The sequence below is a fragment of the Tachyglossus aculeatus genome, chromosome 11, assembly GCF_015852505.1.
Source record: "Tachyglossus aculeatus isolate mTacAcu1 chromosome 11, mTacAcu1.pri, whole genome shotgun sequence".
Classification (NCBI taxonomy): Eukaryota; Metazoa; Chordata; class Mammalia; order Monotremata; family Tachyglossidae; genus Tachyglossus; species Tachyglossus aculeatus.
The window spans coordinates 49,816,171-49,835,470 of NC_052076.1; the positions used below are offsets into that span (position 1 = coordinate 49,816,171).

A 19,300-nucleotide genomic window follows, 5' to 3' on the forward strand; every position below is an offset into this window, starting at 1 on the left:
CTCTGGCTTTATAATTTTTCCTATTATTGGATTTTTTTTTTCCTCTTTTCTTTTTTTAAGGAGAAAGAGGCCCCATCCCAGCATTAGTCTGACTGTAAAAGCAGACATTTGAGCTATAGCTTCAATGACAAAAGTCCTCCCCAAAGCAGAGTCCATCCATATCCCCTCTTCCTAAGCCAATCCTTCCATGATCCATTAAACAGCAAAGGGAAATGGTGATCAAAAACAAACAGAACTGAAGGAAGTTATTTTTCCCATTCCCCTTTTTCTAATGCATAATCCTGGTCTCTGTTCCATAGAGGACTTTTCTTTATGTGAGGACCCAGAGGTAAAGCCACTGTAAGCACTGACAACTTTCCAGTCTTCTTCCCCATTCATTCAATCATATTTATTGAGCGCTTACTGTGTGCAGAGCACTGTACTAAGCGCTTGGGAAGTACAAGTTGGCAACATATAGAGACGGTCCCTGTGGTTCAGTGGAAAGAGCACAGGCCTTGGAGTCAGAGGTTGGGGGTTCAAATCCCGGCTCCACCAATTGTCAGCTGTGTGACTTTGGGCAAGTCACTTAACTTCTCTGTGCCTGTTACCTCATCTGTAAAATGAGGATGAAGAATGTGAGCCCCCCTGTGGGCCAACCTGATCACCTTATAACCTCCCTGGCGCTTAGAACAGTGCCTTGCACATAGTAAGCGCTTAACAAGTACCATCATTGAAGCAGCGTGGCTCAGTGGAAAGAGCCCGGGCTTTGGAGTCCGAGGTCATGGGTTCGAATCCCGCCACACGTCTGCTGTGTGACCTTGGGCAAGCCGCTGAACTGCTCTGGGCCTCCGTTTCCTCACCTGTAAAATGGGGATGAAGACTGTGAGCCCCACGTGGGACAACCTGATCACCCTGTAGCCTCCCCAGAGTTTAGATATGTTTGTACATATTTATTACTCTATTTATTTAACTTGTACCTATCTATTCTATTTATTTTATTGTCTCCCCCTTTTAGACTGTGAGCCCACTGTTGGGTAGGGACTGTCTCTATGTGATGCCAATTTGTACTTCCCAAGCGCTTAGTACAGTGCTCTGCACATAGTAAGCGCTCAATAAATACGATTGATTGATTGATTGATTGATCATTATTATTATATAAAAAAGAAGGGTCAGGGGGAGATGGTTCCCACAATTAAATTCATTCAGTCATTCAATCGTATTTATTGAGCACTTATACGATCATTATTATTATAAAAAAAAGAAGGGTCGGGGGGAGACGGTTCCCACAATTAAATTCATTCATTCATTCAGTCATATTTATTGAGCACTTATACCATCATTATTATTTTTTTAAAAAAAGAAGGTTTGGGGGGAGGCGGTTTCCACAATTAAATTCATTCAATCATATTTATTGAGCACTTATACCATCATTATTTTTTTTTAAAAAAAAGATGGGTCGGGGGGAGACGGTTCCCACAATTAAATTCATTCATTCATTTAATCATATTTATTGAGCACTTGTACCATCATTATTATTATTTAAAAAAAAGATGGGTCCGGGGGAGACGGTTCCCACAATTAAATTCATTCATTCATTCAATCGTATTTATTGAGCGCTTGTACCCCCATGTCAGCCTGGAGGCTAGGGGTAGGGGAAACCATAGTTCCCCAGAAAGACTGTCCCCTTAGGCCTCCCCAACCCTTTTTTGGATGAAGTCCATGTAGGGACAAAAGTTAAAGTTAAAAGTTAAAGTTAGGGTTAAAAGTCAGCAGAGAGGGGATTTATCCTGCTTACTGCCCTTCTGCTGCCTAGTTTGACTAAATAGCATTGTTTTTCTGTTTGAGGAATGTAATATTTTACATAGAAAAAATGCAAAGATTTCTTCTACCTGCATTTGTAAAACTATTCTGAGTTCAGATGACCTATAATAATAATAATAATGGTATTAAATGTCTGTTATGTGCCAAACACTGCTCTTATGCAGCCAGACAAGCTTTAACTCATCTTGGAATAATATCAGCTGGGCTATTCAACTATGACACGTCTTGGTCAGTTGTCTAAACTTTAAAAGAATTCATTTCTGCACTTAACCTTTCATTTTGAATGCTGAATATTGAGATTAACCGTTTGTCTGAAAGACTTGGGATAGTACGATGCTTTTGTTTGTTGAATTAGAGATTTTCAGAAGTTACTTTATATTATTACAGAAATTGACTTGAAAACAATAGAAAGCTATTTCCATCAGATTTTCAAGGGGAACATTTTAAAATAGTTTGTATTTTAAGCCTTTCCTCACCATATGTTGCTTTGGGAATAGTATGCAGTACTCAGCAAGGTGTGGAAAATACATTCCTTGAAACAAGGGTGTCATTTTTCCACATTTAATATTAAACCATTAGTTTTGGGAAAGGTTGACAGGAGACAGGAAAAGATGCGTAGAACTCAAGTTTTGTCCAGGACACCCGTGCATGCACGTGCACATGTGTGTGTCTAAAGAAAAAGAATTGAACTACCTCCATAATTTTCAGTTTCTAAAAATGTATTTTTGACCTTTCATTCTGGTGACTGTTCAGATTCAAAGCACAATCCTTGCAAAAGATTTGCCTTTGACACCTGGCAGATGAAAGTGGGAACTCGGGATGATCTGACTAAGTTTCTGTTCAGTCACCTGCATACCGGGAAATGGTTCATCACCTAAGTACTGTGAAATGGTTCATCACCTGCATACTGTGAAATTTTTCACTAGCAGGTTGGGCCCTCAGGCCCTGGAGCTGCATGATTCCGTTTTTACTGATGACTTCATCCACGTAAATTAGCAAAAAATACATGGACACAGACCCTAAATCAGGCTCAATTTAAAATCATGCTCTACTAAAGAAGAAATATGAATAAAAATTAATGGTAATTGTATTTTTCAAGCAGTTATTATATGCATAACACTGTTCTAAATGCTCAGGTATATACAGGATAATCCTGTTGGACACAGGCCCTATTCTCGGGGGGCTCAGGGTCTAAGTAGGAGAGGGAATAGGTATTTAGTCCCCATTTTACAGATGAGGATATTAAGGCACCAAGATGTGACTTACCAAAGGTCACACGGCCAACAAGTGGCAGAGGCGGGATTAGAACCCAGGTCCTCTGTTTACCAGGCCCATGCTCTTTCATTTAGGCTACTCTGCTTATGATTTACAGCACTAGTACTCTACTACACTGTCAGGAAACGTATCATCGCTAAGCCATCATAGGTGGTTGTCATCTAATGTATATCATAAGCAGTAGCATTTTAGTGTTTACTCTGCAGGGCACTGTACTAGACGCTTGAGGGAATAGAATAAAATTGATAGACAAAATCCTTGTCCTGAAGGAGGTTGTAATATATGGAATTATTCTTTATTGCATTGCCTTGAACCAGAAAAATCCATTGAGGGGATACATAGTTGTATAATATGAGTAAAACAAGTTGTACTTCCTGTGTAAATAGTGGATGAAACGGGCCTGCAGATAAAGTCTCGCAGCCTGAAACTGAAATCTAGCAATTAGGCTGTAATACCCACCTTGTTAAGTGGAGCTGAGGCATGGACAATATACCATAGATATCTTAAAGAGCTGGAAAGCTACCATTAATACTGTCCATCCTTCCCAAAGAGCTGTGGGGCAAAGCTATTTGGCTTTGCTTACTTCGTGTGAGTCCCATTGGATGTAACACTCCTTTAGCCCTTGCTTGAGAGGCATTGGCTGGGTGGGACGTATACTTTTGGAAAGTCACTGGAAGAGGTTAGTCCAAATCAATCAATCAATCAATCAATCAATCGTATTTATTGAGCACTTACTGTGTGCAGAGCACTGTACTAAGCGCTTGGGAAGTACAAGTTGGCAACATATAGAGACAGCCCCTACCCAACAGTGGGCTCACAGTCTAAAAGGGGAGCCTGGATGTCTCAGAAATAGCCATAGACTTGTAATGTGCCGGAGGGAAGCCTCAGAAGTCACTGAAGGACAGCAACTGCCTAAGACCACGTGGTGAATGAGGGAAATTGGCTACTTCTGTTTGGGTGGAAGGGAATAATTGCCTTTAGCTAGTATGTGGCAGGGAAAATGGCCCTGAGAGTTTACGGATAATATGGTATGGATAAATACTATCATATTGCATAAACTTGACTTTTATGATGTACAGGCATATGCCACCTTATGGCCACCCCAGTGTGTGCCATCTGGAGGTATGTCTGCTTTATGTGCTGATAACTTCAAATTCTGGTAGATAATTCTAATCACTGCAGGTAGATTGGTTCTCTTCCCATCTCTTTCTCCGCTGTTCTGAGGAACTTTCCTTCCCATTCCCAACCCCCCAAATTCAGTCATTCTCCTCTGTTTCCTTCACTGCTGCCTGGATAATTTTTCTAAAAAAAAAAAAAAAAAAAATCAGTCCACATCTCCATACTCCTCATGAACATCCAGTAGTTTCCCATCCACCTCCACATCAAATAGAAACTCCTTTCCATTGTCTCTAAAGCATTCATTCAGCTTCCCCTCTCTTCCCTTACCTTCTGCTGCAGCCCAGCCCACACAGTTTGCTTTTCTAGGGCCAGTTTACTCACTATACCTCAATCTCATCTTTCTCACTGTGACCTCTTTCCTATATCCTCCTCTCTGGCCCGGAACACCCCTGCAGGTACTACAGGCCACCACTCTTCCCATCTTCAAAGCTTTATTACGGTCATATCTCCTTCAAGAGGCCTTCTCCGATTAAGCCCCCTTTTCCTTGATTCTCTCTGTCTTCAGTGTCACCTCTGCACCTGGATCTGTACCTTTTGGACTTCCCTTCCCCACAGCACCTGTATATATGTATATATGTTTGTACATATTTATTACTCTATTTATTTTACTTGTACATATCTATTCTGTTTATTTTATTTTGCTAATATGTTTGGTTTTGTTCTCTGTCTCCCCCTTCTAGACTGTGAGCCCACTGTTGGGTAGGGACTGTCTCTATATGTTGCCAACTTGTACTTCCCAAGCGCTTAGTACAGTGCTCTGCACACAGTAAGTGCTCAATAAATACGATTGATTGATTTGGTATTCACCACAACCACAGCCCCACAGCACTTACATACATATCTGTGCCTTATTTATACTTACGTCCGTCTCCCCCTAGTCTGTAGGCTCACTGAGGGTAGAGAAGGTGTCTGCCAATTCTGATGTATTGCCTTCATCCAAGAACTTAGTACACTGCTCAGCACACAGTAAATGCTCAATAAATATCATTAATTAATTAATAATGGTGTTTTTCAAGGGAGAGTTATAAATTTGAAATTTATTGCCCATCTTATATGGGAGTGAACCATTTGTGAAGAACATATAGTTAGGATGGATGAAAGTTCATGCTACCAACTCTGCGATAGTCTACTCACCCAGTACAGTGCTCTGCACCTAGTAAGTGCTCAATAAATATGATTGATTGATTGACGCCTGAAGTCTTTTCTCTGGTTCCTCACTTTACTTGCTCTTCACTTATTCCCCCAGAGTGCTCATCTGCTCACATAGTTTCACATAGCATCTCTATGTAGATGACTCCAAAAATACATCTCACCAGCTGTGACCTTTTTCTTACCTGGCTTTCAATCTCTCATTTTCTCCTGACTCCAAGACATTCACATAGGGATGGCTTGCCAGTATCTTCAATTCGTTTTAACAGAAACTGAACGCTTCAACTTCCTTTTCACATCTACTCTTCACTTTCCCAGCAGAGTTAACATTTTTATCCTTCCTTTCTTAGAAGTTTGCAACCCTGGGGCCCTCTCTGACTCCTCTGGCTTTCATGTCCCTCATTCAGACAGGTTCCTGATGGGTTTTTTTTCACCAGATTTTCTGGATATTCCCTTTCCTCCCACCCTTAAGGCACATCTAGTCCAAGCCTTATCTCCTCCTGGCAGAATTACTGCATTATCCGCTTTAACTGGCCTCCCAGCCTCCTTTTGCACCTCAGAATGGATCACTTCCCACTTGAGAACCCTCCAGGAACTACCCATTTCTCTCTCTACTAAGGGGACACTTATAACCATATGATTTAAGGCTCTTCACTGGATATCTCCATTTTCAGAAGCCACATTTATAGGAGGCGTTTCCTGACTAATTTTTACCTTCCTGGTTGGCTGCCTATAGAATTCACGAATATAGCTGTTTTCCATTAATTGATTCTTTGCCTGTTTTTGTTTCTATCATTTGTATCTATTCTTTTGCTTTTGATCTTATTGTACGCTTACAATTGGGACTGTGTTCTTTTTGTTTTCGCTGATAAGTTGGCACTTTCAATATTCAGGAGAAAGAGGTGTTAATGAATGTGTACGTTTTATGCTAAATTGTAAGTTTTGAACAGACCCTTTAAAAATACATAGTTTAGGCTTTGCAATTTCACCTGCTTTACAGTCTTACAGTTCTGACATTTCCACTGCTCTACAATCTCATATTTGAGCATTTGAGCATCATATTGAGCGTTTACTAAGCACCTGGGAGAGTACAATGCAACAGAATTGGTAGACATGTTCTCTACCCAAGAGGACCTTACATTCTAGAATAAAGTAAGCAACTCAGTTCGTGCCCTACAAATAGATTTATTTCATCTTTAAGCCACTCATCATTAGAGATTTTTCCTCACCATACTTTTTCTGGTGTCCAGGGAAAGATCATGTACTGTTTTGAAGTGCAGAGGTTTGTTTTATGATCATAATATTGGAGAGGCTGTTCTGGAGAGGCTTTCCCCCTCCTACTTAGACCATGTAGGATAGGGACTGCGACCAAGCCAATCATCCCACATCTACCCCAGCACTTAACGCAGTTGTTAGCCATAGTGCTTAACAACTCTCTCTAAAAAATAAAAACAACCCCCAACCCCCCCCCAAAAAAACTAATCAGCAGAGGGAATTTTCCTGTAAATGAATAGGGAGCCTAACACACCATGGTTGTAACTGTTGAGAAGAGCCAGTACTTTGTCAATCCGCAACTTTTTTGGCCACCAGCTTACCCTACCCTTAGAATGGGGTATAAGTTAATGAAGTAAACACAAAAGTCATGGTTAAATAAAGAGAAAGTGTGCTTTTGCGAGGAAATGTTAAACTTGGTTTAATCTTCCTTGCATTAAACATCATTAGAAAAACTTCTTTTTATTTTAACAAGTTTTGCTGTGGCATCATTATAGTCATCTGCTAAATAAATGGACAATTACATTGCATAAGCAACATGTTATAGAGGACAAAACTGGCAGTCAGGATAGTCACATTGAGCCAGTTAAATTTAATGAAAACCATTTTTGGCAAGGGGAAATGTGCAGCATGCTCCCACTTTTTATGCTTCCAAATCTTAGTTGTGTTTACATTAATAAAGAACCTGAATCAGGGAAAGGCAGAGCTCTCTACAGTGCCAAAATAGACTACTATTGTATAAAATCATTTTGCTCTCTGGGATAGAACAGCTATAATGCAAGTACAGCACAATTATTAACAAATATTTTTAAAACTGTCTTTCAGTGCAAGAATAGTTCATCATATGACATTACTGAGTTCACTTTGTTAGTTTTGGAAAGTAGTCATGTGGCCAAAACATGGGATTCCTTTATTTTATTTATTTTTATTTTTAAAGTATATTCTGCTTGGTTTTCAGTAAAGTTTTATAATTTAGTCAAGGACAGCAGCTGGAACGTAAAGGAAAGTTTCCATCTTGTAATTTTATGAGAACAAAATAACTTTTGTGTGAAATCTGAGTCTGCCAATCTTTCAAACTTCTGTTTAGCTCATACTACCACTGGTTGGAGGGCCAGTTGCAGAGTAGTTATCATTGGCTCACTCTCTTTGTGGAAGAAAGTTTTAGTGTGTGCATCAGGACTTTGTCTAGGATCTAATACTGTTTAGTATTTTCTAAAATTACTTGACTAAGGACTTTAGTGAGCTTGTTGATTTCATTGCTATGATAGTGTTAGTATTTTACATAGTAGGATAATAATTCAAAATGCTACAGGGTTTACTTTCTTGATATTGTAAATGTCTGAAGTCTTTTAATTAAGTGCTTAGTACAGTGCTCTGCACACAGTAAGTGCTCAGTAAATACGATTGAATGAATGAATAAATGAATTGTGCATTGTGGTGCCATCTAGAGTTTAGAGAAATGTTATTAGGAGTGTTTTGACTTAATTATAATCTCTGTTATAAATCTATAATTATTTGTAAACCGGCTATTCAGTTTGTTTCTTATAAAATTACTGAAACTGCAAATGAAAATTATGATCTGATCATTACTTCAGATTCATAGCATGAAGTAGTTTTTTCCTTATGAAGACAGAATTGAAAACTGAGAGGTCTTGGGAGCCAATTGTAAGTGTATAACTGGTGGATCTTAAAGTTGTCTAGAACAGTGCTTTCTAACCATTTTTAGTTGGGGAGACCCCAGTGGAAGAAGAGTGGCTCCTCCCTCCCCATACTCCTCTTAGGCACGAGAGCACTATTTAAGCAGTTTCAGAACTCCGTCATCTTTGCTTTAATTGAGCATGTTCACTGAAGTGACAGTTTTCCTGCTTCCAGGTTCTTGAGCAAACAGTTGGGGAATTACTGCCCTAGAGTGTCCATTTTGATCATGCTTTGTAGGTGTGAAATGGAGTGAATAAAGTGGGGTGAAGTGGTATTTTAGTGAAAAGAAACACCACAGAACTTTGTAATGGAAATATTGATTGCTTTTACAGAACTTGGAACAAGTATAATTCTGTGTTTTTTTTCTAGAAGGCTCACCTACTTCACCCTCTACATCTTTATTTCAAGGATATCGAATTCGATTTTAGACAGCCTTTTGCTTGGTCTTGAGAATGTATCTGGAGAAGTAAAACTAACCGAAAGTTTCTCAACATTAAACTATTACATTTCAGGACAGAAATAATGCCTGAGATATTGGAAAAAATTCAGCTCTTAAAAACAAATTATGCAGTAGCTTCACAATATAGGTATTTTATCCCTAAAGAGATCTTCTCAAAAATTAATGCTATTCCAAAGCAAGATATTACATTAGAGAGTTAATAGCCAAGTCCAAACAAATTGATAATTAAACCAGAAATTATGCCTTGCTGATTTTCTGAAATATTTTTTGAGAATCGTTTTAAGAAAAATCTTAATAAAATGGAAAAGAATGTGCCATATTAGAATCTGAATTGAACTGGGTTTTTTTTATACTTCTAGTCTGATTTAATTTGCGGATCCACATTATTGAAACATATCCTAAAAAGGCTACATTGCATTGTGTTATTGTTTTCTTAAAATAACCTGCACGATGTGATATGGAGAGGTAAATATGTGGCAGCATACTAGTGCACTGAATTAAACTTAGATCGAGAAGTTGTTAGATATATAGAGCTGTACTAGTTATTCTTGGCCTGTATAATCTTTTAGAAATCTAATATGCAATAGACATTCAGCCGATGCATTTTTCCAGTGGAGGTGCCAACTATGATGACTGTCAAGCTTGAAGTGTTTTTTAAAAGAGAGTGAATGCTGTCTCTTTTCAATGCAAAAACTATATTGGCAAAATGAAGGTGCCAAAAAATCCATTTCAGAATGTCTGAAGTGAAACCATAGTTTTGGGATTCACTAGATAGTAGAGGACAAGATATTTTAGTTGAGCTATATTATTTACTACTTAAGCATCATACAAGCAATTTTAACCCCTCGGCCACTAGGGCAATTTTCTGACAGAGATTTTTTAAAAATAAAATAAATCAGTCCACAGAACTTAACATGCTTAATGGGACCCAAAAGGTATAAAGAATTTCAAGAGTTCACCTGATTCAACTGCTTATCTGAATGCCCAGATCAGCCAAGACAGATGGTTATTTCTTATGTTTAAGGGTCTCCAGGGATGGAGATGCTATAATCACCCTTGGTAATAGTTCCCAGTGTTTAGTCATGCAGTTTGTAAAGAAGTTCTTGTTTTTTCATCTAACCAAAATTTCTTTTATTGCAGTTTAAGCCCATTTTTAACTGTGTGGTGCTATATAGAGATGGCATTTAACTTGTCTGTTTTTTCATTCTTGCATTAGCTTTCAATAAACTTAGTTAAAATCCCTCCCTCATCGTCCAGACTAACTTTATTCCTTTAAGCTTTCCTTTTACAATCTATTTTCTGTAAACATTTATACATCATCTTTAGTTTATGTACATCCCTTTTAAAATGTAGAGACCTGAAGTGGATTTAATGCTTTAATAAAGTTCCTACTCTTGTGTTTGGGGAAGAATTCCTTCCTTGCTTTCTACTTCGTTTATACTGTCCCAGTATACATTACTTTGCACACAGTAAGCGCTCAATAAATAGGATTGATTGATTGATTTAAAAAATAAAACCACTCCATTTCTCATTCATCTTGTGGTTGCATATGATTATCAGAACTTTTGACTAATGTCGTGCCTAAGCACTTCTATAGTAAGTGTTAAAAAGCCACCACTGTTTGTCTCCCACCCCTGGATGACAGTAAAAGAGTTGAGGAATTGACAGAAACAGGAAGGTGAATCTTCTCCCTCCCTTTTCCCTTTTACATTACAGGTTTACATATGGGCATAGTTGCCCTACTTTTTTGGCTAATTTTTGCAACCCCAAAACAGGGGAAATACTGATAGTGAGGAATTATGTCTGGTAATAAGGGGAGCAAGAGCAAAAAGAGGAAAAGGGGGAAAATAGGAGGGCAGGAGCAGAGAAGGAAGAGAGTTTTAATCAGTCAATCAAAAGGGATTTATTGGGCACTTACTGTGTGAAGAGCACCAAACTAAGTGCTTGGGAGGGTACAGTACAAGAGAATTGGCAGACACGTTCCCTGCCCACAAGGCGCTTACAGTCTAGAGGAGAAGCAGGAGAGGATGGTGTCAGTGAAGCCAAGGTTAGATCATGTCTCAAGGATAATGGGGTGGTCCATAGTGTTAGAGTCAGCTGAGTGGTGAAGGAGGATTAGGATGAAGTAGAGAGGGCAGTTTCTGTGGAGTGAAGGGGTCGGGAGTCGGGTTGGAAGGAGAGAATTGGAGGAGAGGAAGAGGAGGCAGCAGGCTAGACAACTTGCTTTTGAGGAGTTTGGAGAGTTTTGTACTCCCGAGGGCTGCACACAGCAGGCACTCAACGTGTTGTAGCTCCCCTCAGGCCTTCTCCTCTTCCCGTCCTGGCACCTGCACACATTTCAAGAAAGAAAATTTGTCAACTTGAATCTGTCAGACCCTACTTTTCTTGGCACCCCAGTGTGTGTTACTGTCACTAATGGAAAAAAAAAATACCCCCTGCTCAAAATTTGACGGCTGGGGGGTAGGTTTTACAGTGAAGTCAATTATATGACTACATACCTATTTTGCTGATTTTAGAGGAGCTGATTGTTGGTAGACTTACCCTCCCTTAAACCTTCTTTGGGAATTTTCACTAGATTTTGTTCCTGCTCATTCCATATTGATCATTGGTGGCCATGCTAGAAATTATTTGCAGCCATTTAGCACTGACATATGAAGTAATTTTATGACTATTGTAAATCACTCTGATAGCAAAAAATCATTATACAATGGAAAGCATTATTTCTTGAAATGTTAGACCAAAAAAGATTTCATTAAATTTTATCTGAGTTTTTCTGGCGAATCTTATAATTCCTCAAGATTATAACATAATAACTGTCTCCTTTGTTTCTTTTGCTTGTTTGTTCAGAATCTGTCTATGATCTTCTCCCGAAAGAGTTACAGTTACCTCCATCCAGAGAAACAACTGTAGCATCCATGAGTCAAACAAGTGGTGGTGAGGCGGGATCGCCTCCTCCAGCTGTAGTTGCTGCTGGTATGCATTTCATTTTATTCTATTATGTCTATAAGGTTGTTCTATTCTGGCCAACATGAACAGTGCTGGCAAAGTTTGGGTTAAAAAAAATGATCATGGAGGATAATTGAGGGTTCATTGTAGGAGGTTGAAATTTCCTTTGGCCTAAATTTTTTATTCTTATTTGGTTATCGTGAACGATAAGCCGTTCAAGCAAGGAATTAATATACAAGTAAGACATTTTCATATTGACCCTGCCATCTCCTAGAATGGACCCTGTCTTCAAATGAGGAAGCCAGTCTGAAGCTATCTTTGTGGACTGGATGTAGACGGTTAAAGTCCAAGCTATGGGTAGAAAATGGTATTTGAGACAATATTTGTAACTGATCTCTGAAAAATTAGTCTTTTCTTAGTGATTGGCCTGAAGAAGGCTTCCAGGCTAAAACCCTCAAATCTCTTTTCTGTTTGTAGCATGTAACTGTAACCTTATCATTGCATGTTAAAATGTTTGTGTAACTCTTACTAGCCAGGGTGGTGTCATGCTTATTTTATATTCAGATGAAAGACATTAGGAATTCGAAGACGAGACTATCCATCCGAGATGAGAAAATTTCTTCGTAAAAGTGTGGAAAATCGCATTTGAAATTTGAGTTTGTGTTTTATATTCATCTCCTAAATTCTATGATTTCCGTGTAAGGACAAGGGACCTGCTATTTAATAAATAATTATTTTGCCCAAAATTTATACATCAACTAAAATAAATGGAAGAGGGCAGTTAAAGACAGGGGGCAGACAGGCTACTAAGAGAATAGTTTGGAGAAATTGCCATTACTGTTTTCCACAGTGATGCCTTGCACAGCTGGGATTCCTCTTCAGTCAGTTTTATAGACTGGTGAGCCACTTCGCGTGGTTTAAAAAGCAAAGCCGTACACATGCCTGAGGTTTACTTCTCTGCCCTCATGGATTATTGAGGTTTCTTGGATAACATATTCCCTCTAGTCTTTAAAATGGTGTGTAAAGACCATTGAGGGAAATGCTGTCATCAGCCTCTGATTGCTGAAAGACGATAATGAAGCCGGAAGTTATTTGAAATGGGTGCTGACTACATTATATGGCGTCTGATGTTTATTCATATGCATTAACCTTATGTATAGGAACCTTCACCCTGATATATGGGAGTAAGGAGACCTCCCATTTGGGAGCAAAAAACCCTTGGAACCCAGCAAAGAAACTTTACAGCACTGCTCACTGTTCAAGTGTTGCCAGACATTTCTAACCGATTATGTGGATTTAATTTGTGTCGAATGGAATTTTTTAGTCATCATATCTGTATCATGACACAGGTTGTGTTTTTATCTCAATTTGGTTTTAAAATGACCGTGAATATTATTCTAAGATTTAAAAACAATTTAAAGTTTTGCACTCAAATTAACCAGATAACCAAATATAAGAAAAATATTTTCAGTAGCTCAAAAAATTCCATTGCACTTTAAATCCACATTTAGAAATTAACCAATTGCTTATTTCCTTAATAATATCTTCTGAAGCCATTTTTAAAGCTATGCTGAGTTGGGTAGAACTAAATGTCTGTTTCTTTTGTGCTTATCCAGTATCTGCTGACAGTAGTAGATCCAGATCCTTTTAGAGGCTGAAACTATGTTAGCTGGATTGTAGTGGGAACAACTCAAATAAAAACAAGAGATGTCAGTATAGTACAGCTCTCAAATTATTTCATTGATAAACATTGGCAGAAGATGCAGTTACTCAAATTTTCACTGACAATTCAATGTCCTGATTTTTTTTCACATTTCTTTGAACTTCGATTAGAATGGCACCAACAGATATACAATTAAAATGTAAGAGAAAAGTAATATCAGTCTTATAAACTTTAAATTGACAGTAATGGATATGGTGGAGGTGAGAAGAAATGTGGCTGTTACGATTTCGCCATGTCCAGATCATCAATTATTCTCAAACAATTTTTTTTCTTAGTTTTATGTAAAATTTTGTTTGTGCCCGATTGGTTTTAGTCTAAAATTGCAATTTCTATTGTTAAGAAAGAAAATCCAAATTATTCTGTATATATTGTAGAGACACCAATTTAAGCTTGCGTAGAATTTATCACTTTTTTGAGACATGACTAACAGAAACAGCCTTAGAGTACTATTCAAGTTTGTTGTGGTAATAGAAACAATTCTTCTCATGGATTATTTTGAGCCAAAAAAGTTCACCAGAAATACTGACAAGATTATATTTCAAGAATAATCAGAATTATTTAAACATAATTTGTTCTGTGCTTTTGTGGGCATAAGACTACAGTGTCCAGTCACATTAAAGTTCTGTTAAATTATTTGCTCCATAATTGGATGCTTTTAAACATATATATATACATATTATTTATGTATCATTTATATAAATGATTCTTAATACAGCTAACTTTTCAGTTTTGAAGGAACAGGATTAGCTGCCAACAGGTAAGGGAGCAAATTGGAAACGGACTTCTAGTTCTACCCTTTGTTTCACAAGGTTTGAATTAGTTAAAACTTTCAAAGTATATGGGTTTTCATGAAAATATTTCATTAATTAAACTGTGTATTTCTCAGATTCACCAATACAGAAATTTTACACATATTTTGCATGACAAAACAAAATGCAACTCATCCACAATCCAGAATGGGATAATAACCCATCAGTATACTAAGATCCCTTTTGTTGAAGCTTCAAGGATGATTTCGGTGGTTCTTCATTGGAATCACTTAAAAATTTTTGGAAGAATAGGTCTTCTGGGAACAATATTTTGGGCGCTTAGTTAAGACAGAGGTTCTACTCCTCAAGGGGAAGAATGATCAGACTTAATGTGAAATCAGTAAATTCTAAGGAGTTTCAACCCTAGGCAATATTTGGATCCCTGAGGATTGAGGTATGTGAATAGGCCTTGGTGCTTGTTTAGATGAGTTTGTTAGGGATTCTTGTAATTTGCCTTTCTTGTCCTGAGTTTTTTTGAATCTTTTTCCAATTAAAGTAACAATTCTATCTTTTTATATTGTTATAAAAAGAAACTGTCAATATTTCTTCCCCAAATTTTAATTCATACTCCTTCCTCACTTATTTCAAATGCCAGTACTCAAATCCAATGCTCTGTCATTTGTTTTAGGATAAATCAGTTATCTTCCTACCTAAACATTTTAATTTTGATTAGCCGGGACTTATTTTAAATAAAAGTTTAAATTATTGGCCTAAAGTGTAACATTGAGGACCCATTGGATTGTAAACTTCTTGAGGATAGAAGTTGCATCTATTACCCTCCCCAAAACTCTGTACAGGGCTCTGCACACAGTAAGTGCTCAATAAGTACGACAGATTGATTTTAATAATTTATCAAAATACATTTTTGACTACTACCTCCTCCAATTCCTTAAAATGTAATGCTCATAGTATGTATTCTTTGTATTTTGTTAACTTTCATGAAGCTTGTTCTGGCTAAAAATAATTATTTCAGTTAGTCCTTTTCTTACCAAGAATGTAAACATTGCACAATTTACCATAATACTTTCGATAATTCAGGCCTGTGGAGGGGAGTAATTGGCATTAATAAGTAATGGACAATCCATAAACATATCTCTGAGGAAACCTGAGTCCTCTGGAACTTTCTCTTTGGCCTTTAGCATTCATTGGGACCTAGGTGTTTTAGAAAGTGGCATGAGTTTCCTGTGCATTAAACTAAAGTTATTTCCAAACTGCTGCTTTGACTTCTGGGTCTCCAATTTGGCTGCTTTGGAAATGCAATGTGAACTTTGCATTGCCCAGATCTTACTGGGAAATTCAGAAAAATGAGAGAAAGGTGGAGGAATCAGAAGAAGGGAGCTAAGAGATGCCTATTTACCGGGATTGAGGTGAGTGCGGATATGTCAGGCGTCCCGAATTGGCGGATGGTGATTGTTCATTCACCTCTCACCCCTTTGTTTAATGTGGTACTGGGCAGTTGCTGACACTGGACATCCAACTCAAGGGAAGTTTTCTCCTCTGGTGTTAGCTGGCCACGAACCCTCCACAGCCACCAAACTGTCCAGAAGTGGGTTAAACAAAGGTGAGAATAGTACGAGAATATTCATGATGCAGATAACTGGAGTTTTTTTGTAGTTTATCAATTTTCAGAGCAAATCTTTGAGGTTCATGGCAGTAAATAATTGTTAAAAGATATAGAACAGGAAGCCAATAAATGCCTGTATTAACTTGTATTGAATGTCCCCTGAAGGTATTGCACTAAGATAGAAAGCATTTAAAATCTGTTAGGCCGAAGAGCTAGTTTTTTCACCGCGTCTTGGAAGTTAATAAAAGTGTGGCTCTTTGGTCTCTGTGAAGCATAGTCTAGAACTCTGGCACCTATGTGGAATATATGCTGCCTCCAGGAGAGATCTACAAGGGCTGGAAATCTGGAACCCCCCCAAAGCCCTGCCTGTCCCCAAGCTCAGTTGCTGCCCCTACTGAACCGGTCCAGCCTGGTTCTGGTTGCTCTGTGGCATTCATGACGTCATGGGTGCGGAAATACATTGGGTTAAACTCACCTCTACGAGTAGTGGGGGAAATGGCAACATGTTTGAGGTTGCATAAGGCCCACTAGGACCTGCAGCCAACAGTCCAACCTTCCATGCATTGCAATGCACCCACAAAAGCCAATTCCCACACAGTTCTGGTTTGGCCTGAAAAATGAGGCCAGGGGCCATCAGAGCCAAAACATATTTGGCATTGTGCCATCCTAGAGGTAAAAGCTGAGATCTTGTGGGACCCACAGGCTTTTTTGAGCCTATGTAGAGCTTGAAGTCTCCAGTTTCCTCACACTAAACCAGGGGGTTATTAGCAGGAGCAGTGCAGTTTCTCAGATCTCATAGATCCAAAATATTGAAAGAGTTCAATTAGCTACTTAGAGGCAAGCTCCCCGGTAGTCAAGTACTTAACCATTTAGACCTAAGTGTGCTCTCAACAATAGGAAACAGACATTGAAACACAGAAATGAGCGCACAGAAAGGTTCATTTCATCAACTAGACATTGTATATCTTTTTTATATCTTGTGAAGTGTTGCTAGATCAATGGACTTCATTAAGTTTTGAACTACATCTATGTGTATGAAATAGTAGGAGAGCCCTAAGTATATACCTTTTACATGTAACAGTTTTCAAGTCACAGTTTAATCACTCCCAACATTTAAAGTTTATCTATTATTTAATGATAGCACTTATGATAATAAATAATGATAATGATTAATGATAAATAATGATTAATGATAGCATAGTAAATGCTATCATTATTATTATTTCCCTCGTACACTTAGCTATATGTGAGAAGCAGCACGGCATAGTAGAGAAACATCATAGGATAGTGAATTGAGCACTGCATAAGAGTCACAGGACCTTAGTTCTAATCCTGGCCTTGCCCTTGCCTGCTGTGTGATCTTGGGCAAGTCACTTAAGTTCTCTGTGCCTCAGTTACCTCATCTGTAAAAGAGGGATTCATTCATTGTCATATTTATTGAGCACTTACTATGTGCAGAGCACTGTACTAAGCGCTTGGAAAGTACAGTTCAGCAATAAAGAGAGACAGTCCCTGCCCACAACGAGTTTACAGTCTAGAATGCCTGATCTCCCTCTTATGTAGACTTTGTGCCCTTTCTGGGGCATATTAAGCTTGTACCTACTCTAGTGGGTAGAACAATTCTTGGCACATAGTAAGCACTTAAACACCATGATGATGATGATGATGATGATGATTTTTGTCCACTAGAATGATTTAGGATGAAGGAACTAGACCAGTAGAATGAGGAAAATGGTGAAGAGAGATGGGAAAGTCCCATAGGAGTCTTTGTGAGGTAACTAAAGGCCCTGAAGCTACAGTTTGAACATAATTTATGTGCAGGTTACAGCAAAATTTGTTGAATGCTCACTGTATGCAGGGTGCAATGCCCTGGAAAACCTAAATCTCACTACAGAAAGATCTGAATTAGTGCAAAATGTGAATTCTTAATTCTGTAGAAAACAAAAAGAATGTCCCTGGCAACTAAAAATATAAAAACAGCAATGAATCTAGAGAGACCCTTAAATTGCAAGCACCACTGTTAGAGAGTAAACCTTTGTCAACCTGTCTTTTCACTTGGATGTTTTTCTCCGTCTTGAATCAATCAATCTCCAGCCTCAACTTTCATTTGTGGTTTGATATACTCAATCTCTGAAATAATAGAGTTACTTGTCTCCGGGTCACGAAGAGTGGTGTGAAGAACTGACTATCACATCTATTAATGATTCCACCCGAAAATGCATTGCTGCCTAAATGGTATTCCTCACAGAGAGTTTTGATCTATAAATTTCATCATTGTCATCATCATCATCATCTTTGTAAGCATTACAGAGTGCTTAGTGGGACATTCAGAAGTGTGAGATGCAATTTCTGCCCTTTGTTTGCAGCCACAATATTTAAGAAACCCTGAGTAGGGATAAATAACACAAACGGACAGGTAACCCAAAAAAGAAAAACAAATGAATACATTAGAGTGCCAAGGTGGCTGAGGGAATGATATGACCAGAAAGGTGGGAAGATTAATTAGGGAATGCCTCCTATGAGTGATGGACTATAGGAGCTTATTAGAGATTTTCAGTGAATAGGCACAGAGAATAGATGAGCATTTGCCCATTGTACTCACCTCCCTCTAATTTTTAATTATATATAAAAACAATGTTATAGCTTTCTCTTTAAGGATCAACAATAATATATGGAAAAATAAATTAGTCATTTCTGAAATGTAGTAGGTTGTTTCTTTAAGAATCTCAAAATGGGAAAGTTATATTACAGTAGCTATTGAGTCAGTGGAAATTAATTAGGGGGATAAAATGGTTTTAGGTTGTCACCACAACTAATGTTTTTCCCAACAACTTACTATATTATGTCATGTCCTTGAGTAGCAGAGTGCTTTTTACCTTTTCCATTACTACAGTTGCAAAAATGTAAAGTACAGTAAAATTGAGTAAGAGGCTCGAAAGCATTATACTATCATCATACTTTGACACCATGCTCATGGGCACTAAAATTTATTCCTACACTGAACCTACTTTCACCAACTTGTGGGTTTTGTTATACCCAGAAAAGATTTGTAGAAAGTCTCCTAATACTTTTGTTGCATTATATCCAAATTTTATAATGAAAATACTAGTTATAACAGCAATTAGAGATTTATTCATTCATTCAGTTGTCTTTATTGAGCACTTACTATGTGCAAAGCACTGTACTAAGCCCTTGATTTATTTACTAATGGTTTTAAGACATTTATTAAGAAAATAATATCCTTTATCTGTTGCTTGTGAGAATTCATCTACTATTGAAACTAGTGCATTTTTCCATCCAGACCCAATATCAAAACCAGATTTTTTTTTAAACAGAGGATTTTGTTGTTGATTTTTCCATGAAATTCTCAGTCATGTTCCTAGTAAAGGAAAATTCTAGATAAGATAGACTTTGGGAGGAAAATT

General features: G+C 37.9%; 1 protein-coding gene across 2 annotated transcripts in view; it reads left to right on the plus strand.

The window, feature by feature from the left end:
* Window positions 1–19,300, plus strand: part of NFAT5 (nuclear factor of activated T cells 5) — a 122,141-nt gene that overhangs the window by 44,068 nt on the left and 58,773 nt on the right. The window contains exon 2 of one of the 2 annotated variants that reach the window (XM_038754658.1): window positions 11,681–11,806. In XM_038754658.1, the coding sequence (XP_038610586.1) occupies window positions 11,681–11,806 (126 nt within the window). Of the gene's footprint in view, window positions 1–11,680; window positions 11,807–19,300 lie in introns of those variants that run through there. The other variant, XM_038754659.1, reaches the window with a different exon arrangement.